General features: G+C 36.8%; 2 protein-coding genes across 2 annotated transcripts in view; one reads left to right on the top strand and one right to left on the bottom strand.

Annotated features, from left to right (window-relative positions):
- Nucleotides 1–17858, bottom strand: part of LOC121861776 (PAX3- and PAX7-binding protein 1-like) — a 36182-nt gene extending 18324 nt beyond the window's left edge. The window contains exons 1-7 of the mRNA XM_042359668.1: nucleotides 17627–17858; nucleotides 14509–14687; nucleotides 11801–11963; nucleotides 7639–7738; nucleotides 7300–7445; nucleotides 6052–6128; nucleotides 4780–4985 (exon numbers count right to left, since the gene is read on the bottom strand). Coding sequence (XP_042215602.1) covers nucleotides 4780–4985; nucleotides 6052–6128; nucleotides 7300–7445; nucleotides 7639–7738; nucleotides 11801–11963; nucleotides 14509–14687; nucleotides 17627–17834 — 1079 coding nt within the window. The 5' untranslated portion in view covers nucleotides 17835–17858. The remainder of the gene's footprint in view (nucleotides 1–4779; nucleotides 4986–6051; nucleotides 6129–7299; nucleotides 7446–7638; nucleotides 7739–11800; nucleotides 11964–14508; nucleotides 14688–17626) is intronic.
- Nucleotides 17859–18371: 513 nt separating this feature from the next.
- Nucleotides 18372–23074, top strand: part of LOC121861778 (G patch domain-containing protein 1-like) — a 19040-nt gene continuing 14337 nt past the window's right edge. Inside the window, exons 1-7 of the mRNA XM_042359669.1 lie at nucleotides 18372–18480; nucleotides 19650–19719; nucleotides 19903–20053; nucleotides 21009–21157; nucleotides 21758–21906; nucleotides 22052–22275; nucleotides 23023–23074. The exon at nucleotides 23023–23074 is cut by the window's right edge and continues 83 nt beyond it. Coding sequence (XP_042215603.1) covers nucleotides 18417–18480; nucleotides 19650–19719; nucleotides 19903–20053; nucleotides 21009–21157; nucleotides 21758–21906; nucleotides 22052–22275; nucleotides 23023–23074 — 859 coding nt within the window. The 5' untranslated portion in view covers nucleotides 18372–18416. The remainder of the gene's footprint in view (nucleotides 18481–19649; nucleotides 19720–19902; nucleotides 20054–21008; nucleotides 21158–21757; nucleotides 21907–22051; nucleotides 22276–23022) is intronic.

Below are 23074 nucleotides of genomic sequence, written 5' to 3' on the forward strand. Positions count from 1 at the left end.
GTTGAGCTAGAGATTTGTCGACCTACAAACACACAGTAACTTTCAAGAATGCACATCACCCACCCATACACACTATTTACATTCAGACAAGTGAAATTGTTAAAAACCAGTGGATGAGTTGACTCCTCCAACTTATGATTACAGACTGACAACTTTTAATTATAAACCGGCATAGAAACTGCGAGATTTCCTTACCCAGGCAGGGGGATATAACAACTCATGGGACTAGACTACACTTTTAAAATGGTTTCTACTAACTGCCCAAAAACAGAGTACCACAGTTTCATAAACAGAACATGGAATACAGTACAGTACAGTAAATCCCTCAGGTTCTGTCCAATCAAATACTGTACAGTATTTTGCCTTGCATATTGTTCAGCTATAAAATTTAATCTCACTCTACCTTCTATAGTATGACCCATAATACTGAGTGCCTCTTCTATTTCTGTGGCTTATGTTCCTTAACCATTTCCTAGTACATGTATCTATCAAAATAATTACACACACACCCACCCACAAGCCACCAACCAGATGAACTTCACCTCATCAACAGAGTACAACTAATACTCCTTTTTATCTACTCATATTTTTCCTCATCTATTCTGGATAACCTTTTCTAGGCTCAAGTGTTCAATAAATGCACCTCCTATTGCTGGGGATGGGGGATGACTTAACAAGTTTTAATAAGAGTTTGTCAAAGTCCAATAAAAAATTATGAAAACTGCAGTAACCTAAGAATACCCATAAAGTTATGAGAGATTTTACTGCTCAAAGCTGGATATATTTGTGTAATCCTGTTATCACATTTGGGTGAGATGGAAGAGAAATGTATTCCCTTTACTTGCTCCAAAGCTCTACGTGTACTGTATAGACAACCAATGTCAACTGGTCTACTCCCTGGATATTAGTTTGACTATTAAGTGAGCATGTTGTCAACACAATCTGCTTACATATTAAAGAAATCAATATGAAAAGTAGAAAGTTTATATTGGCAGACACGCAATTGAAAATAAAAAGACAAATACAGAGAAGTAAACAGTAAACCCTCAACTTGCACAAATTCTACTTCTGTAGATTCTCAAAAGAGCTTCATGCATTTGAAATACATACACAGCTTCTGCTAAATTTAAAGTATAGTTGTGACTGTGGTGATCAAGCTCTTGGATGGCTGTCTACAGATTGAACCACCAATTAAAAAAAATAAAAACAAAACAAAACTTGCCCCTGTATTTCCAACAAGCAGTTAAGTTTATTTTGCATGTTTTTATAGACTGTACAGTACATACATGAAGTTTTCAAGAATAGTGTAACCCTTATGTAAATTTAGGGCTTACTGAAAGGTAAAAGACAGAGAAAGAGATAACAGCTTTTTAAAGAACAGTGTACAGTTTGAGATAGTTAAGCAGTCCATGAAGTATGTTATCATGATACTATTACCAAAAATTTTTATTTTCCTTTACTTTAGATTCTTATTCACACAAGCTGGGCCTCTTACAGTCTACTTAGATATTCATAACTTTCTGTAAATTATCTTTAGTATGCGAGTAAATTGTCTTCAACGTTAATAGAATGATTCGGTTCAGTTCAGTACAGTATTGGTTGATCCATCTGAACACACATGTTTTGTGCCTTCCTTCCAGTTACAGTATTAGCTTTACACAAGAAACTTTCTCTTTGACACATACTGTTATTCCTATAGCATCAGCTCTTTGATATACTAATCTAACTGTCACCAATTCATTTACTAGCTATGAATACTTGAAATGTTCATTCCTCCCTCTTCCTGACCCCTACATAAAGATGTACACTCAAACATTTCCACTAAATCCTTCATCTGTTCAAGCACATCATAATGTTTCACATATTTTTACAAGCCTTTCACCTCACAAGTTCTATTATATTATACTAACACACTATATTAATAATTTTGGATTTAGGTGACTATCTTGTCACTTTCTTTGGCTTCCTTAACCTCTCTGTAATAACTGAAGTTATATGCAAATCATGTACCTCTCTTCCACTCTCACCCAAGACTTACCTGTACAGTACTTAAAAACTAGAGCTTTTTATCTAAAAAATAAAATATAAAAGTTATGCTTCTGGAACATTTCATTACAAACTCAGGCCCTAAGAGATGCTACAACTCTTCTCAATTGTATTAATCTATTCTTAACTTATGTTCTCCTTTTACCATTTTTGTTTAAACTACATAAACTTATTCTTATTTGTCCAAGTTAATATCTCACTGACGATGCCCATGCTATAAATTATTTTCACTCTGTATACTGAGTATGCATGCTGAGGATATGACCAAACATGTGTGGATATTTCCACTTTTTGGTCCATCATTTCCCTGAAGCTTTCTACAAGTGTTTTACACCATTCTCCCTACTATTTCTTTCCATCTTCAAGTTTCCTAACTCTTGATCCATCCCACACAAAAGTGGAGGAGGCATAAAGATAGCATATGCTTGTATAGAAAGAAAAAAATTATATATATATTATTCTTAGCATTAACCCACAATAAACTTCTCCACACTGCATCAAAATGATCACTAACCACATTGTTAAACTCCTTGCCTAACTCAGCTAACGAAACAACACAGTCTGAGTAATACAAGTTTTGTAATTTCCATTCAGTGCTACCATGGAAACCTGTGAAAGTGAGTCCCAAAGGCATGACTGCATGTATATATGTACAGTATGCTATTATCTGTTATTTGCAGTCATGTATCATGACATGCCATGGTGCACTCTCACATCTATGTTCAAATGCTCAAGATCTTTAGTCTCACACAAGCACTACGTCCATGAGAAAAATATTGAATGTTCACAAGTTGTAATCTTTTAAAGAAATAGGATCATGGAGGTTCTCCAGTAGAAACCATAAGATACAGGGATAAAAAAAAAGAAAGACCAACCTTTAGTTGGAAAGATAAAATGATAATGTTTTCAGGTTTGAAATGGTCAGGATATGCTTGAGATTATAGACTAAGGAAGAATATGGGGATGGCCTTCACCCCATAATGGATTAATATAGACTAATGATAATAATAGAAAGCATTAAAGACTGCTGAGGACTACCAACATTTTTAATTGGAACAAATGTTTAAGGAGAAATGGCACTTTGAATTAGTAATCTGAAGTAAAAGATGGAAATCAATGAGGATCATGTGGTAGAGTATAGTACCTATACAGTACTGCATAGGCTGTGGGTGAGACCAGGTTGTGAGGTGCTGCATGTGGAATACCATGATGGCACTGAATAGTATTTACCATGGATGTTGTATGAAGAATTTGTTGTTGTTCTAGCTGAATCAGGGAAGGAATTGGGAAAATTTGGTTAATAGATTTAAGGAAATATGTAGGAGGATATACTAAGGACAAATGCAAGTAAGAGTAATGTTTTTGTATGTACCGTATATACAGTATATAAAAGAGGGAGTCACTTAGTTTACATTGAAAGGAACTGCAAGATGCTGAAAGATTGAGCTATGTTTGATAAGGAAGAAACGAGGAAAGTACTTAAAACTTATGATATCAAATGAAAAGTTGAAAGTCCATTAACAGTTTTTAAGGGTTGAAGCTCGTCATAGAACAAGCAAGAAGTCTCCACCATAAAATATTTATCCCCATTCTTTTTGTATTGAAATGATACCTGTTTCTACAAATGAATACATCAAAATCAAAAGTAGGAGAGATGAAAATCTCTTATACTAATATCGAGAGTATGAGGTAGGATTAGTCGAGAATGAAATGAAAGAAAAATCTGTAGGGTTAAAAAGTCACGAGAGAGGAGGATGGTTTCAGTCTACTGTATTACAGAGGTGACGCCATCCAGATAACTATTTTCAAGACCTCAGTAACGGAAACTTAAGGCGGCATAGTGAGCTGTACATTGACAATAGTGATCAACAGACTGCGTGTAAGGGAAGCATTTTGTTAGTGACAATGAACAGGTAAATATTAAAGAAAAAGACAGAGTCTATTTCACTCTTTCAGACCTTTTTGCACCATTATGCAAGGTGGCCACAATTATGAGCAAATAAACACACACACACATATAAGGACTGAATTGAAGTGTAAAAAATGAATTACTTAAAGAACCTTCTAAAATGCAACCTGCATGATCATTCAACCAGTAACACCGGACATTAAGCTGATGATATGAAATGATGTTTTGCGAGGGATTCTGCACTTACTCCATCCCGTTGTAAACAAAAATAAACATACGTATAATGTGAACAATAATCACTTTGACGAACCAAATTAACTTCAGAAAAACCTGTTTCTTAACATGTGTTAACAGTTGGACTTTATTGTTAAGAATGATCTGTGACATCCAAAACTTGCTGAATGTATAGATGTTATATCTATATTGTACCTTGGTGAATAATAGTGACTTCTTACCCACCACAAAGTTTGGGGTGCATTTCATGAATTTAAACTGGTCTCACGGAAAATACGGATATTTGGTCTGAAAATTAATGCACATCAAATCATGTATGGGGCAAACTTACTGGCACACTACAATCATCTAAATCAAGTGTCAAATGTGATACTATATAATCAAGAGTACTTGTAGTGGCAGATATAATGTCCCTGAAATGCGAAAGGCAACAGCGAGAACTGAAATGCTATCGATGCTACAGCCAGAGCATCGAGGACATCACTGGCTAAATGACTGTGGGCAAGCCCTTTAATCTTCGAAAGGCTCAACCGTAAAAAGGCAGGACGGCTGGGCCCGGTCTTGGGCTGTTGTTGTTGGGTGGTGGCTACCTGTCCTGGAGTCGTTTGATGATCCCTTCTGCCTGGTAGTTGGTTGGGCGAGGAAGTGATGCAGAGGATGCAGGGATGAGTGTCTCAGTGCCCCACAGCTTCTGGTCCTGGTTCCCAAGAGCTGCTCCATTATCAAGTGGGGTGTACTGAATGGCAGTGGGGTCGCCAGCTTCTTGGTTCAATTCTCCATCGCCAACTGCAGCCACCTGTTAAAAAATAGTTAACTTATTTTACCACATTCTTAATACGGTATATCAACAGCATACCCTACCCAATTAGGGGTTTTTTATTTGTAATTCACCAGTCAAAAGCCAAAATTGAATTATGATAAAAAAATTCATGATCCAAATCTTCCCGGTCACAATTCTCTAAAAAATATCCTGGAAAATATTCTTAGGTCAAAACTGTAGCATTCACGAGTAGAAAGGTTTTCAAGCTTCAAGTACACACAATGTAACGTGTTTGCCAGTGTACAAGGTGATTTTTTCCTAAAAATATTCCCTAAAATTAGCTTTCATTGAAGTTACTGTATAAGGTTAACCCTTAAACAGCAGCCACAGTCAGTGGACATTTCATGTCCCTTGTGTTCCATTTTGTGCACATGCGGGGATGGAGGGGTGGAATAGGATATCCTCAGCCGCCAGTTAAGAACTGTGAAGAAAGGTTGGATATACGAGCCCATATATTAAAGGTTACCCCAGTCATGCAACCAGGAACAAGTAAAGCCTACAAACCCTTTGAAATGATTCCTGCAACAGTTGCATTATGCCTGCCAGGACGATTCCTGCAATTACTGTTACCCTTTTTGTCACCTGCATCTGAACAATTACGAGGGACTATATGAGTCCCTAGCCAGCCTACCATCTTTCAATTAAATTAGCTGAGCAATTGTCACCAAAAAACAAATTTATGGCATAAATTTAACTCTTTTGTTACTTTTTATGGTTTATCAACATTTTATGGCCATGATAAAACAGAAAGGGGCTCAAGACAGACCCATGATGGACCCCTCTTTCACCTGCCACAATAAGTAATGTGCAAATTCTAATACTAGCCTCTCTAAAGGCTTCCTTTTATTCCCTCCATTCAGGAGGGACCAATGTTTGGGGCTTATCAAATACAATGACAATTCTGGAGACTGGGGGTTATGCAGTTAAAATTATTCTTTTCCTTAAAGTTCTGAGCAGTTTAGCACAGGCAAAATTTACAAGACAAATAACATGATTAAAGTTTACAAATCACAAACTACCGTACTCATCATTGTACACATACCTTTGCATTTGCTCCAGCCTTCATTAACTGCTGTTTCTCCCATTCCCGTTCATGATCGCTGTTATCACTACCGCCCTCTTGAAGAATCAAACATAACAATAAGGTACATATCTAAATCCCAGAACCACATGCTTAATTAACACATTTCATTCCTAATTTGATGAGCATCAGGACTCAAAATTACAAATGTTGTTACACAACATCAATTTTGCCTGCAAGCCCATCTGGACATAAAACATTTATAGCAACAATAAAGACTACAACAGCAGGGGTATGCCAAATTGTCTATACTTTTTATGAATGAGTCAAAGATGAGTATATGTGAGAAAAAACTTCCAGTGGCTTAGGGATTTGGGTCTTAAAAGGCAACCAGAAGGGGGCAGGAAGGATTGGTGTTAGCCCCAAGTACAATACAGGGTACAGGCATCCCTCAAGAGCATGTGAAAGCCTCATCAGACAAGCTTTGTTTAGGTCCAAATGGAAGATTGAGTAGCATAAATTCTCACCCATTGCAAAACCTTTTCCAGCTAAAGTGCAGAGTAGCCAGAATCAAGAGCAACACAAACATATGCTGTCATTCATTCTCTATCTGTTAGAATTATTTTGCTATGGTGGTCACTTTCCACAACACAGCCCTAATTTTCAATTTTTCATACAAATATTAAACCACGTACAGTATTATAAACTTGTCTATGTGCATCTGGGTGTAATTATTATATCTATTACAAGGGAATTAGCTTCCTGTCTTGGTGAAGAGAAACAGCCCACACTATACCATGCAAACTGAAAAATATTTTGAAGAAAATTGTGCTACATAGCAAGTCTTTCTGCTTAGCCTTCAGTCTTCCAGTAATTATTACAATCTTACCCCAACATTTAGACTCTAGTTCTTGGCCAATGATCCGTGGACCATTCTAAATACAAGAATCCCTAATTTTCCTGTTTCTTACTTTTTCTCTTCTTCTCAGAAATTATTTGTTTGATCTGGCCAGTTAGGTCACACTATTCTTTGTCCAAATTTAAGAATATAATTTCAGAAAACTGTAAAACAATTTTGATTACAAATGATGTCTCATATATTTCCTTGGTAACATTATTAAAATAGAGCACAAAATAAGAAACACAACTGTTTCTGCAAAAATATGGAAACCAGAGTTAACTGAAACCATAAAGCTACAGAGGAAAACTGACTTACTAAATATACACCATTTAAAGAGCACTGGCAAAAGAACTCAGGTGATGCTATACCTTGAGCTGCATCAAATGCCTCTTGCCGCTGTTGCCGGTCTCGTGCCTGCTGGTTAACAGAGAAATCCATTCGAGACTCACCATCTTCATCATCACTGCGGTCATTATCATCGTCACGTACAAGACGACCTTTTGTTTCCTCAACTCTGCACGTAAAATGTGTAAGATTTAAACACAAAAATTAATTATATATCACTAAACAGTAACTGAGGAGACGTCCCTTTTATATCTAATACAAATTACAGTATACATGAAGGCTTTTTAAGTCATAGAAATTTTCAAATACATATACAGTACTGTACCTATTCAAAAGAGCCATCTCAAGATGTCCAGTCTTACCTGACGGTTTCATCCAACGGAATCACGTCTCCTTGCTCTCTGGCCTGTTGTCTTTGTTTCCGGATAGCATGTATCATATTGGCATCAGGAATCTGACCACCTAAGATAATCCAGAAACCAAATAAATTCATGTATAAATCTTGAAATACACAGACACAGTAAAAGGGATCAACTAGTACTCCTCAGAAGGCAAAAAGACTACTTAGATGACAGCCTTTTTGATAACCCTAAATGAAAAGACAAATTAATACCGGTATATATACAGTATATACCTTCCCAAACAAGTTAAAAATTAATTGTTGTTTATTTACATCATGCAAGTCCTTTTTTTCACTGTGATGAATCTGTTAGTGAAGCATATGAGTTCTGCAATCACAATTTCTATGAAAAATCTAGCATGTTATGTCCCCCTTCTCAAGTTCCTTACTTTGGCCAGTAATAAAAACTCACTTTTTTTGCTTACTTACACAGGTAGAACAAATAAAAATGAAGACAGATGAGCAGTATATTTAATCCCCCACCTGAAATTACCTGTAAAGGCATATTTTGCTTATCGATGAGAACCAAGCTAATATGAAGGAAACAAAGTATATTTACGGTTTTCAATTGTATGATACAGTAATTTAACAATACTGTATCTTCTAAATCATCTTTTTTATTTTGGGTGAAAAAATATAAAATTATCTATTACATCAAAGGAATATGAATACTGTACTGTATTACATAATATGTAACATTCACATTCTTCAGATGTAATAGATAATGTTGTACCAAAATTGTTTAGAATCCCATGGAGTCCTTTGAATCCAGTTTTACTCTTTGACAGAACTATGCAACAACTTACCCTATTTAGAGATGTTATGAAAGCAACCAATAACTATGTCAATAATTTTTTTGTCGACGTATACAGTACAGTCGGCCCTTAACATACGCGGGTTTAGCATACATGGATTTACAAATATGCGGATTGCCCCGCCGGAGGAATATTCTGTACATTGAAGTAATTGAAGTACATTCAAATCGCGCGCCACTCAACTCGCATGCGGCACCGAACACGGGACACCGCCCGCTCCCGCAACCTCACACACACACGCATAGCTCTCCTCACTCAGTCAGTCTCGCTGTAACCACGCTTGTGTTGACATTAGCATTGTAGTTGCAAAAATATTACATTTCCGTGAATGTATTATATCAAGCACAGTATGAATAGAATATCACTAATATAACAGTAATTTAACCGAAAACTACTAAAAAAAACGAGTAACATATATTGAACATCGGAAGGTGAGGTAAAGTCTTTTGTTTTCATGTAGTTTATCCTAATTTACATTGAAATGCATTACGTTTCAGCAAAACTACTATTTATTTCTGAGAATATGGAAATGTAATATTTTGCTGAAATGACGTACGTATTACAGTGAAAAGTGACGAAAGCAATGACTCACTTTCTTTTGGGTTTTCAGTTAAAAAACTGTTGTATTACAATAATATTCTATCCTAATTCACTTGTGATGCAACAGTTTTTTTAACTAAAAACCATTCGAAAAGCGATTACGGTAATAATCTTTTGAACGAAAGAAAGCGAAAGTCATTGTTTTCGTCACGATTTTATCCCACTTTCCACTGTAATACGTACGTCATTTCAGCAAAAATATTACATTTCCGTGAATGTAGTATATCAAGCACAGTATGAATAGAATATCATTGTAATATAACAGTATTTTTAACCGAAAACTATTAAAAAAAAACGAGTAACATCTCTTGAACATTGGAAGGTTAGGTAAAGTCTTTTGTTTTCGTCATGTATTTTATCCTATTTTACATTGAAATACATCACGTTTCAGCAAAACTACTATTTATTTCTGAGAATATATTCATTCAGGCACAGTTTAGGTAAAATATACATGTGCTGTAACATTTTTTTAATTGAAAACGATTCGAAAAACACGTACCCTCTAGCCCTGTTCAAGAAGAAGACTGGGAGGAGCTGTTTGGTGCTTAAGACGATGACAAGGAAAATGATTTTGATGGATTTTAATGAAAATATTCAGAAAGACCCTGGCACTGTCAAGGAAAGTGGCTGCTGAAGGCTTCCAGGACATGGCAGAGGACGAGATTAGGGAGCTAATTGAAGAGCACGACACTGAGCTGACCGAGGAGGATCTACAGGAGTTAGTAGACTCAGGCAAGGAAGAGGAAGAGCACCAAGAAATAACGTTGGAGAAGTTGGGGGAGATGACCAGGAATATTGAGGCACTGAAAAACCTGGCCTATAGTATCGACCCCTCCATGGTGCGTGCCCTGAAATTCATGCGAGGGATGGATGACGTTTTTGCTCCATACAAAAACATCATGGAAGAAATGAAAAGAAAGAGACGACAACTCCCCATCACCATGTTCTTTGATCACCGAAGGAGAGATTTAACACCATCAATCACTGGCGGCAGTGAGGAAGCAGCTGAATCCACCGTCGCCCCCACTTCACCACCCGTTATGGAATTGAGTGACGATGAGCCCGATGACCCCTGTCCTGTCGCCGAGGATAGGTACTGTACAGTAAAGTGAAATTTTTATCTCTTTTTTTAATAGCTTTTCTTGCCATGTTTATTGTTTGTAAAAATGCACAGCACAGTACAGTTCAGTACTGTACATAGGAAGTGGAGGTGCAGTTATTCACAAAACATTTGTGTTTGTTGTCGGCAGTAGTGACGGTGAGGAGGTGGAGGAGGCGGAGGAGGGAGCGGAGGGAGCGAGTTGGGAGGAGTGGTGACCTTGGACACAGGAGCAGGGACGAGTGGAGATGCCAGCCAGTACATTACGGGTGTACAATATTAATTGTTTTTATAGCTATTTTTGCATTTTAATATTAAATACTGTACATTACCTTTCAACGAAACTACCATTTATTTCTGAGAACATGGAAATGTAATATTTTTGCTGAAATGATGTACGTATTACAGTGGAAAGTGGGATAAAATTGTGACGAAAGCAATGACTTTCTCTTTCTTTCGTTCAAAAGATGTTACCGTAATCGCTTTTCGAATGGTTTTCAGTTGTGGGATTATAAGGCTAATAATAGGATAGAATATTATTGTAATACAGTACGAGTACAACAGTTTTTTAACTGAAAACCATTCGAAAAGCGATTACGGTAAAATCTTTTGAATAACGAAAGAAAGCAAAAGTCATTGTTTTCATCATGATTTTATCCCACTTTCCACTGTAATATGTACGTCATTCCAGCAAAAATATTATATTTCCATATTTATTTCTGAGAATACGTATATTCATTCAGTCACAGTTAAGGTAAAATATACTTGTGATGTAATATTTTAATGAAAATACGGTATCATAGTTTTCTTTTGTTTCAAATTTAATTAACAAAGATTGATGTTTCAAATGTAATGAACAAAAATTTATGTCCAGTATCTATAAATAAACTTTAATAAATGAATACTTCATGTTTTACATCGTCCTGTGCTACCATACCATGGATTTGGCTACTTTGGGCTTGCTATGATGACGCAAGAGATCTGCCCTGGCAACTGTACTGACACTCACAGCTGGTGGTGCGTTGGTGCATCGTTTCCATTGTTTACTGGTAGTTACTGGTAAATATTTTTCAACCTAACGAAACTATTACCCGTTTAGAGGTCGACCCCCAATTTTTTGCCAAATAATTTGGTCTTAAAAACTCGAACTACACACAGGTATATACAGTAAATAAGGACATGGGGGGGGGAGAGGGGCAGCAAAAATACGCAGATTTTTAACATCCACGGGTATCTCTGTTACGTAACCCCCACGTATGTTAAGGGCCGACTGTACTGCATTTTAAAATTTTATGCTAGCAAATATACTGTAGTAATATCTCGGTTACCCGGAATCCCTCAAACCCGGTTTATAATTTAAGGTCAATTTTTTGCATGAATTCTGTCCAATACTCACCCTGCAGCTTAGAAATAGAGGTGGCTTATACAGTATTCTTCAAAATACAGTATGGAAACACGACTATATAAATTCCTAAAACAAACTCTAAATGTAAATACACTGTAAAGTTAATGCTCACATACTGTACTGTGCACAGAAATTTCTCTTGCCTAAATGACTCCACTATCATTACTGTATATATTTCTAAATTCAACAAAATACAGCAACTTACTTTGAAGCATCTTTTTCCATGGGTCCAAGGATTGTGCCGTCCTCATATTTTTGGATTTGAATTTGTGCTTCCCAGGTGTACCAGATTCATCGTCAGAATCTCCAGGCTTGGCACCAATACTCTCTGCTTCTCGACCATTTACTATTCTTATACCAAGCTCATCCTGAAATTACCTTACTTCATTAGTGGGAGAATTTGGTGTGCCTTAAGATGACTATGAACCAAAATATACTTTAAGGATAACTCCAGAGGATACTTGCATCTGCTTTTCTAAGTTACATCCATCAACTTCAAAACTATTATTAACACGTTCACACAAATAGAATCATGTAAATAATATTGTTTTTCTTCAGAATTCAAATGAAAAGTACAACCCCCCCCCCAAAAAAAAAATAAATAAATTGCCAGCTGTATGGTCCAGGAGATGTGACATTACCAGAATAAACATAACTAACTGCTGCAATACAGTTTAAAAATGACATTGATCTTGAAATCCCATTTTCTGAGACCAGACTAAGTGGCTTATGTTATACATCAGTTGCCAGCTTCGTCTACAGGGGTGTATCCAGACTAACCTCTGACTGGTGGGTGGGATTAAACAAATGATTAGTTATATCTCCTTACAGTAACCAGGAAGCAAGAGTTGCCATTTAAAGGCAGGAGTGTCATCTGTCCAGCCAGCAGGTGTGTAAAAACCACCCTCAGTTCCAGCTGCCTACCAACTACCCTGGGAGGAAGAAGGACATCCAGCCACCAAACCCAGTTCACTTTATGATAGGATTTCAGGATTAATCAATCATTTTTAACTTTATGAATGTCCTGGATGGCTCACACTATAAAAACTTGCTAGACACTGAGGAGTTCCAACTGCAAGTGTCAACATCCTAATCAGGATGGAAAACCTTACACACTTCCAAAAACTACACTAACAGCTATGTAATCATGACATAAGCACATAAAAAGGTACCTCATATAAACACTTTGACATGGCATATTATATAGACATGACCCCCAAAACATCTATCATCAATGCCATGTGCATTAATAGCAAAACTCCAATTAGCACATCTACTCATTGTCTAAATGTGATAATACCATTATTCTTTACATCTGCAATATTTGTGTATATAACCAAAGCCTCTACTACTTCAAAACACAGATTGAACCTCACCAATCTGGCACCCTCGGGACCTGACTAGAGCCAGACCATAGAATTTTCTGAACCATGGGTGGCCATTAAATTATTGTATAAAAATTTATACAAGTTCATGTACACAAAACCTCAGTAACGTTAGCTGCTCGTCATAGCAATGTAGCCCAGTTGGGACGCTGCCTCTGCCTACTCCATAGCAACAGGGCTCCCTCACACTGCTCCCCCTTTCCCCACTCAGCGTGTTCATTCGTACACAAAGATATGTTTACTTCTTTTGTGTTTTTTTACTTTTTTTTTGCACATACTGTATTACTGTACATATAACAAGGAGTAAAAAAAAAAGTTATTTATATCTACCCAAAATTACGAGTTGTAAAATAACCATAACAGCTCACAGCTCGGCCTGGGAGCAAGAGGTCTAAAAGGGATGTGGCTACACTGACTAATCTAACATGCCAACAATGCCACCAGCGATGTTAACAGATGGAAACAAAAAGACAATAATCCGTACATTTTCATTTGCATCAAGTATTTGTAGACTTCAAGTGACATATACTGTATAGTGAATGAAATTCTGCTCTTCATGTAGGAATGTAAAGAGAGAATCTAGGGGTACAGTAGAGGAGCCCAGGATAAAAGGGCTGTACGGATGGCTATTGTTTACTGTAACTAATCCACGGTAATGCATAAAATTTAACCCCTCAAAAATATTACTCATTTACAGTACTGTGCAGTAAACCTTTGTTATTCGCTGGGGTTAGGTTCCAAGGAATTGCGCAAATAGGCAAAACCGTGAATAAGCCATCGTATCAGTGTATTAGTTTTGTTACACAATTTTAAGCTATGTGCATTAGGAAATACACATAGAGAAAGAGTAAAAAAAAAAAAAAAAACATGACACGAAAAAATTTTGCTGGGCCACAGGTGGAGCCGGACCAAGGAGGATCGACCTGTACTGTACGATTGATGGACTTCTCTAATCACTATCAAATTCATTAGTATTAATACAACAATCAAATGTTAAAGCACTTAGACCATGGTGGTCCAACCTCCTGACAGCACACAACTGTATATTTTCATACTGCTCATAGATTTCACTGAAGTGTGTGAGCTCCCCGAGTATGAACTGTTACAGTATATATTTCAACTCTGAACAGTCACTGCTGTAAATGCTGTAGCAACACCCATCACAGTGTTGCTTATACTGTACAGTAAAGAAAGCCTTCATGAAATTCACACTTTTTGACGGGATTCTTTATTTGATGAGATTTCAGTGAGAAAATTTTCTGCTTGCGTTCATCACCACAGAAATAGCCTGTGGACAAATGAATGAACCACCCTGACTTAGTTGAATAAATGTAGAGGCATAAGAAAATGAAAATTTAAAGATAAAAGGATAATAGGAGAGATGAGAGGCAGAGGAACAGGGATACAGGTCAGCATAGGCAAATAATTATTCTGTGATACTTCAAAGTGTAACTGAGGATGTCAACCAAGTAAATATGGTGGCATTTAGTTATGTCTTGGAATGGTCACACTGCAACAGTCACCCTACCAATTCCGACACAGTTGGTCCTCCATTCTTGTCTTTATCTCGAAATTTATCTTTCCCTTCTGCTTGTCTCTGTTTCTCCTTTTCTTCTCTTCGCTTTTCCTTTCTCTCCTTTTTCATTTCTTTCCGTAGCTTGTAGCTTAAACTAGACTTCTTTTCCTGGAAGATGATGCCATCATCAGCTGAAAAAGAATGAACTTCATCAGTTACATATGAGAAACAGATCATACAATGGTAGGTGGAATTTCTTATCATTATAGTAAGTATTTTAAGAGGCAACATTTACTAGAAACTAATACAACCTGACCTAACCAACTAAAACAACCCACCCATCCTTACCTAACCCAGATCCCCGCCATATTAAACAGAAAGTACTTATTTTGATATCTGGTACCAATGAAAGCAACTTTGTTGAAGTGTCATAGTGTAATTTTACGTTTTTTGTGGACGTGAGAGTACGCTCGGATTGAGCGGGTCGGTTGTAAACAACAGACCAGATAACAACACGTGCTGCCTCGGCAGATTATTGGGAGTATTTACGCTAAATTTAATTTCTTCACATACAAAGTACTGTATGTAGAGACACCATTTTAGTGTCATATGACCAATTTTTCACAGTGTTTTACCCTGCAACTTCCCTCATCCTTCAAGCCCTGTCCACTACAGATGATTTATGATTATAGATAGATAATTCTTTTTACTTATAATTAAATAAAAAGTTAATGCATCTTTTAAAATACTTATACTATAATGATATGAACAAAACTGAACAACCCAGAAATTACCAAATAAGTTATAACATAGGTTCTTAATGGCTATTTTTTTTTTAAACGGAGATTAGCCCACCTGGGCACAGGTCACTGACCCACATTGGGACCTGGGGAGCGAAAATGCCCTCACTTAACCCCAGCAGAAAGATCACTCCTTGCACTACCACCGAGACTGGGAGGAATAGGCTTGACCAATCCAGAGGAGATTGCTGCCACCAAACATCAAAACTCAGTTAAGCTCACGGCAGCCCTCACGGACCACATAATAGCTCAAAATGCAACAGGGGAGGTGGATACCAGTGAAGTAACCAAGATTAGAAGGTCCATTACGACAGAATGACAGCACGGCCAAAGTGATAAGTTGCAGCAACTGTTGCTGCAATTACCAGAGAATTTGAAAAAAAAAGTAGCTATAGCGCAGGTGGGCGCCTCGAACTGGTTAACTTCGTTACCAATAAGGGCAAATGGTTTCAATCTCAATAAACAAGAATTTACAGATGCCAATGTTCTAAGGTACGGTAGGCCAATAGAAGGTTTGCCCTCCCAATGCGTGTGTGGCTCTTCCTATGATGTCGATCACGCCATGGTGTGCAAGAAAGGGGGCTTCATATGCATGAGACATGACGAAGTAAGGGATCTCACAGCAAATATGTTGAAGGAAATCTGCTGTGATGGCAGGGTAGAACCGACCCTCCTTCCATTAGATGGTGAGATTTTCCAACATAGGACTTCGAACACATCCAACGAAGCCCGTGTTGACGTCAGTGCTCGAGGATTCTGGACGCTGGGACAGCGAGCCTTCTTCGACATCAGGATTTTTTATCCCATGGCCGCATGTCACCATAACTTAGCTCTCAATGCTGCACACAGGAGGAACGAGAACGACAAGATAAGGGCATAGGGGAGAGAATTCAGAACGTTGATCAAGGCAGCTTCACTCCTCTAGTGTTCACAACTTCTGGTGGGATGGGACCAAGTGCAAGATGCTTCTACACCAGACTCGCGGAGGTGATATCCAAACAGAAGCAGCAACCCAGAAGTTATGTTACAGCCTGGATGAGATGTCCACTGTCCTTCTCTCTCCTTCAGTCAGCTTTGCTCTGCCTCAGGGGAACGAGAGCATGGGCCCCAAACCCGACAACAGTTGCAGATATTGACTACGAAGCTACAGTCACTGAATGCCGCATAGATCTGCGGCTCAACTAACTCAACACAGCTAGGATAGCTACTTATGTATTATGATATTTAATATTAAGGTAATAAAATGGTGGGGAAGGTATAACTATTGAGGGAGGCTGGAGGCCACATAATAGTTGTAGTAGTAGTTTTATATATGTATATAAAAAAAAAAAAATAGTATATTGTACAGTAGTAAATTGAATGTATAATAAAAATAAAAAATAAAAAATTAAATAATAATAATTCATAGTAAATAAAATTTATAATAAAAAGTAAATAATAATGATAATAATAATATTGTAATAATAATAATAAAGAACTACAGTATAAAGAAATACAAAAATTAAAAAAAAATCAATGAGAAATTATATACAGTACTGTATGTACAGTATGTTGTGTTGTCAAAGTAAGAGAAGCAATTAAAACCCTACAATTGTGTGTAAATGTGGCAGAAAGTCAGATCAGCAACCTGGGAATTGGTCACAATTTTTGTGATGCCATATATCAGCAGGGTCTACCATTAGACAACACATTATGCTTCCAATATCTTCGCAGGTGGGTACCTCCCTGTTTGGTAGCTGCTTACTACCTCAAAATGTTCTAAGAGGTTCTATTTCTTATGTGTTTTATCACTATATTTTCCCTCATCTTCAAAGTCCTGCCCACTTTGAAAGGATTCATTGTTAGTCCTAGCGTTAAAGCAGTCGTTTAGGTTAATTTATGATCGCGGCCAGGTTTAAAATTTTCCATGCAAAATATGGTTTTCCTATGGCTCTTGTTGTGATTTGAACGAATCTGTCCTACGTTTCTGGTGCTAACTGCCCCAACCTAACCTACCCTAACTAAAGCCTGGCTACTATCCTAAAATGACGTCACTTATCATTAGCCCCAAAATTATAGGTCATATTCGATCAAATCACAATGAAAAACAAAAAAATATATTTTAGTAATAGAACTCCTGGTCTGGCATAAATTAACCTTGAAATGGATTTAATAAGTCTGAGGAACATTTATGATACATATTTCATGGCGTTAACTTATAAATAACAGTGAACAACTAATCTAGATTTTAACCATTTCAAATGATATAATAGAGGGTTTTTTTTTTACATTTTTACTCCAACACGAACTTTGGAACATATTACCAATTTATAGTTTCTAAATCCACTAACCTTCAAGCTCGTCTTCAAAACTTAAGATAGATTGCTTCTTTGGCTCAACCTTCTCTTTTGCCTTCTTTTTCTCTTTTTTGATGGTAGTGGCGAAGTTGGAATTACTATCATCAGTACTAGCGACAGCCATAGCATCACTTTCTCCCCCACCATCATCTTCACTTAATCGTCGTTGCCTAATATTAGAGGTTTTACGTTTCTTGAACATCTTGCCTGGGAGCCTCAGACTGTGTCCCTAACAACATCATAATACATCACCAAGACTCTGCCCAAATGCTGCCGATAATAGTTTATTTATATTTTATCCACTTTTCTCTGCACTTAATTTGTAGAAACTATTTTAAATTTATAAATAAATATATATAAATACTAAGTTATTCATAAATATTAAGGAATATATAACTATGTTCAATATTGTTGGTAACATATGCACTAAACAGAAAGCCTTCCATAGCAACCAGTAATAAATATATAGCCATTCAGATATATATCTATTAATTTTCTAATTATATAAAGACATTTGTTGATTTCTTCTTTAATCCGTATTTTTTTAATTAATTGGTTATAATTTAGAATCCCATTTGATGGTAATGCATCCTTTAAAATATATGTAAACTCTATTATAATAATAATTGTTAAAATATTGACATTTATTATTGAAATCATGTGCTAAAGCAAAGATTTTTTAACAAATAACGACATATAAATGTACTTTAAAGTTTTGAAAGGTGTTTGTCTTCATAAACGTAAACAAGACGACAACACAGCAGCAGCACCGAGGCGTTAAGACATGAGTGACAGTGACGAGGAGGACAGTGCCTATTATGGTACACCACTAGAGGAGCTTGATGAAGGTAGGTATAACAATATAAGAAAATGGCAGCAACTTACATAGAAGAGGCTGAAGTATCACTAACTTTCTTCCCCACTCAGTTGTGAGACTAAACTGCATCTGACATTAACCAACGAAGGAAAAATTAAGTTCGTTTGGTTAAGTTTGCAAAGTTCATATCGTATTGTGTGGTCCCAATACTCCACACTGTGCTTCGGTCATACAGAATTAAATCCCCTGACAGTATGCTTTCCATTATTTACCTAATGGCTACCTAAGCTAGACGTGGCCACGCCAAAGGAAGAATGCCAGCAGCCAATACAGGATCTCTCCATTGATCATAATTGTCTTATTAAAAAGTGTGCACCAGTGGTAGCCAAACCGCTGGAAATATTTTTTAGTACTCTTTGGGGGAAGGAGTTGCCCCAGAATGTAAAACTGCACAAATAACGGTAAAATTAGATTTTGGATCATCCTTGTATTTAGATATCCAAGCCTACCTAACCTAACCTAAATTCCCAAGATTCCCAGGATGACCGAAACTCAAATAATACTCAAATAACAACAAAGTTTTAAAAAAGGGGGAGAGGGGGGAATGGCTGATTCTGGAAATTACAGAGCAATAGGTTTGATCTGTCATGTGCAAAATAATTAAATCTCTAATAAGGGAAGATATTATGATCCAGCTAAATAAAACTAGATTAGCCACTGGAAATAGGTACGGCACCTGTATGCAAAACGTCGATGTATATTCGGAAGACTATACACTGATAGTTATTAAGATGACCTCTCTAACTGACCTAATCTAACTTAACCATTAACAACACAGTCCTTCAATATGGCTGCCGCACCTATATCCCGTGTGATTTTTGGCATATGGCTGTCACTACGAATAAATTGAATTCAAGTTACAGTATGGGTTCATATCTGGCCAATCTACAGTCTTGCAGTGCCTTAAAATGTTGGATAATTGGACTGAAATATTGGATGATGGATATGGAATGGATGTTGCATACTTTGACCTAATGCAGGCCTTTGATAACATTATGTACATAAGACTACTCCACAAGTTAAAATCATGTAATACAGTATTGAACAACACTACATACAATGGATGTGCCTTTTTGAAGAACAGGAAACAAACAATGAAATCAATATATACTTTAGCCATTCTTAATTTCTCTCTCGCAGATGAAGTACGGGCTCGCAAAGCTCCACGGATTGAGGATCAGTTTGTTCGAGACAAACAAGGTCGGAGAAGGTAAGATGTAGTATATATTCCTCATTGGACTAAAAATCAGCTTTGGTATGTAGATAAATACTTGAGAAACTATAGGTACTCTACTGTAATTTTAACAATAAAATGTATTCTAAATCCAGTACATTATGTACATAATGAATATGGATTGTAGTGTTGCAACTGTTTATGATTTTTTTCTCTTAGGTTCCATGGAGCCTTTACTGGTGGGTTCTCGGCTGGATACTTCAACTCTGTGGGGACAAAAGAGGGATGGACACCCTCAACATTTGTGTCCTCTAAGGGCCAGCGGGCCACAAATGTGCAATCCAAGCCTCACGATTTCATGGATGAGGAGGTAAGGTTAACCAGGGATGAGGAGGTAAAGTTAACCAGGGATGAGGAGATAAGGTTAACCAGGGATGAGGAGGTAAGGTTAACCAGGGATGAGGAGGTAAAGTTAACCAGGGATGAGGAGGTAAAGTTAACCAGGGATGAGGAGGTAAGGTTAACCAGGGATGAGGAGGTAGAGTTAACCAGGGATGAGGAGGTAAAGTTAACCAGGGATGAGGAGGTAAAGTTAACCAGGGATGAGGAGGTAAAGTTAACCAGGGATGAGGAGGTAGAGTTAACCAGGGATGAGGAGGTAAAGTTAACCAGGGATGAGTTGTATTTTCATTTGTCTCCAACACTTGTCTGCTCTTGTCATAGTCCATGCTAACTGTAAATAGACAACACCTATAAAACTGACAGAGTTCTTAGGAACTTAAGAAACATTATTAAAATGTTCTCATACGTAAAGACAGTTAAAGGTTGAATACTGTACTGTATAGGTTTTATTTGGAATTTGCTTTTCATATGTATTTTCACCTGAGGGATATGAAAAAAAGAATAAGGAAGACTTGCAGTAAGCTATTAAGGCAAAGAAAATTCATTTTGTCAGACATTACAGCTAGAAGATACAGGTACATCTACAGTACAGTATTTCTATTTCTTGTGTTACATAAAGCTGTCATCACCATCTACATTCATAACATGTCATAAAAGTCCATTAGGTAACACAACTATATTGATTAAAGGTGTAACATGTAGTGAGTCTCTAAAGCACAGTACAGTACCAAGATATTATTTGTACTGTACAGTGTCTCCCAGGGAAGGGTCTTTGTTATCTATACTGTATTAACCAAATGTGATCCAAACTGTTCATCTTAACTGAAAATGTATTCTGACAAACTCACAAATTATGAATAAAACATCCTCTCTACAGTTATTTAAATTGACTGAAATATTCATAATGTAAATTTTCATTATAGGATATGGCAGCACATGGAATATCACCCCAGGGAATCCAAACTTCAGCAAACTTTGATGACAGTGAACAGATGAAAAGAAAAAGAGTTTTAGATCCAAGTGGACCTATTCCAGGAACACCAGTCCTTGAAGATATTCTGAGGCCGAGCAGGCAAGTACTGTACAGTACTGTATTTAAATTTCTGTTCTACTTGCCTAGAAGCGGGGATATAGCACTTGGTCTGTCTGTCTACAATATCGAGTTGAATATGATGAAAAGATTGAGAGATCAATTTCTCCGAGAATTTTCAACTGAATGTCACAAAATAGATGCTGTAATGTTCTTTTGACAATATAATTCTGTTCCAACAAAATATAGCTGAAGTTTGACCCTTTGTTATCTGATGACCCACAACCAGCAGAATATATTATTCCTTGCCATCACACAATGCAGGGAATACAGAAATACTCTTGTTCATCTGTGTAGAAAATTTTGACGTAAAATGTAAAAGGCCAAGAGAGTTGCAGAGTTGAATTACATCTGAGGACGATGTATGAAATGTAAGACTTGAAGACCTGAACCAGGGTGTTCCTGTATTCTTCTCTGTATCGAGTTGGACCCAATATTGTTTAAATTATTATACCATATTCTACTATACTGTACTTTCTTATTTAATCAGGAATACTGCATATACACTATACAGTACTTTAAATATTTATATATAAAATTTATCTACAGTATTTTGTTTCATGTTTTGGGTGTTTATTTTAGAGAGACAATGGGAATGAAACTTCTGCGTCATCTTGGTTGGCGACCAGGGCAAGGGGTTGGACCTCGCATAAGCCGACACCAAAAACGGTCATCACGCAAGGAAAAAGAGAGAATGCATGGCTGCCAGGGACCTCGGGGCTCAATAGAAGGTATTCAATTAATAATCAGAGATTGTTTAAATTCATCATGAATAGGTACAATAATATTAATTGCGAGCATATATTATGCATTATGTACAATAATACAAGTAATTTTGTTTTAATCCTCTTTCTTACTTTCAAATATTTTTTTTAGATTCTGACAGTGGCAGTGAAGGAGATGAAACACATATGCAAGATGTTACATTTGCTCCTGATGATGTTGACACCCTCTGCCTGACAAGACCCAAGGTAGACCAGTTTGGCCTTGGCTACAAACCTTTGGACCGTACTTCTGTACTTGGTGGGCACATAAACCTCTTTGATCCATCTCCCTTGGTCATGACTGAAAAAAAGAAGAAACTTCTTATAAAGGGGCAGGTAAGTAACACGGGATGATACTTAAATATTGATTTCATTTGTTTCCAAGATGATGTTGCAAGTAAATACTGTATTATGCTATAATATCAACTTTACTGTAGGAATACTGTAACTCTAGATGTCTTTTGAGTACCCTGTACTGTACTTTACTGTACTGTATATTCCATCTGCACAAGAATACATACATAGACTAAGCATGATTACACGGTTTGTACTATTTTCTCATTGCATCACCATAAAGTGTTGTGCTCTTACTAGTGTCTTGTATAATTTGTTCATTAATGATGATATTGTTAAATCATCATCATCAATGGTTTTCAGCCATTTTCCACGCTTGTGTGGGTTAGCCATTATTACCTGTTGGCAGCCTTTGGGTATAACCATAACTAGGTGCCCCCTCCCCATTGTACACAGAAGAACTATGCACAATTAAAAGTGCTGCTTTGTACATTTCATGTTTCACCAACATGAAAAAATAAAAAATTATTTTGTTCATGCTTTGTGCCTGTCTCAATTAATAATTCTTATTACAAGTGCTGTGCATATACAATATGTATTAAGCTGTGTGGTCCTTGTAGAACCTTCTCTGTCAGTGCTTGCTGAAAGATACCGAGGAATTTTCCTTCTGTTCTTGAGTCACACGAGTGATAATTAGCTACTTATTGGAGAGACTATGAATATGTTCAAATGAAAATAAATATGTTTTTATCTGTAAAAGACTTTCTCTTATAAAGTGTTTAATTTCAGGCTTTTGGTGTTGGTGCTTTTGAAGAAGATGATGAGGATATTTATGCTACAG

Source organism: Homarus americanus, unplaced genomic scaffold (genome assembly GCF_018991925.1).
Source record: "Homarus americanus isolate GMGI-L3 unplaced genomic scaffold, GMGI_Hamer_2.0 scaffold8148, whole genome shotgun sequence".
In the NCBI taxonomy this organism is placed as follows: Eukaryota; Metazoa; Arthropoda; class Malacostraca; order Decapoda; family Nephropidae; genus Homarus; species Homarus americanus.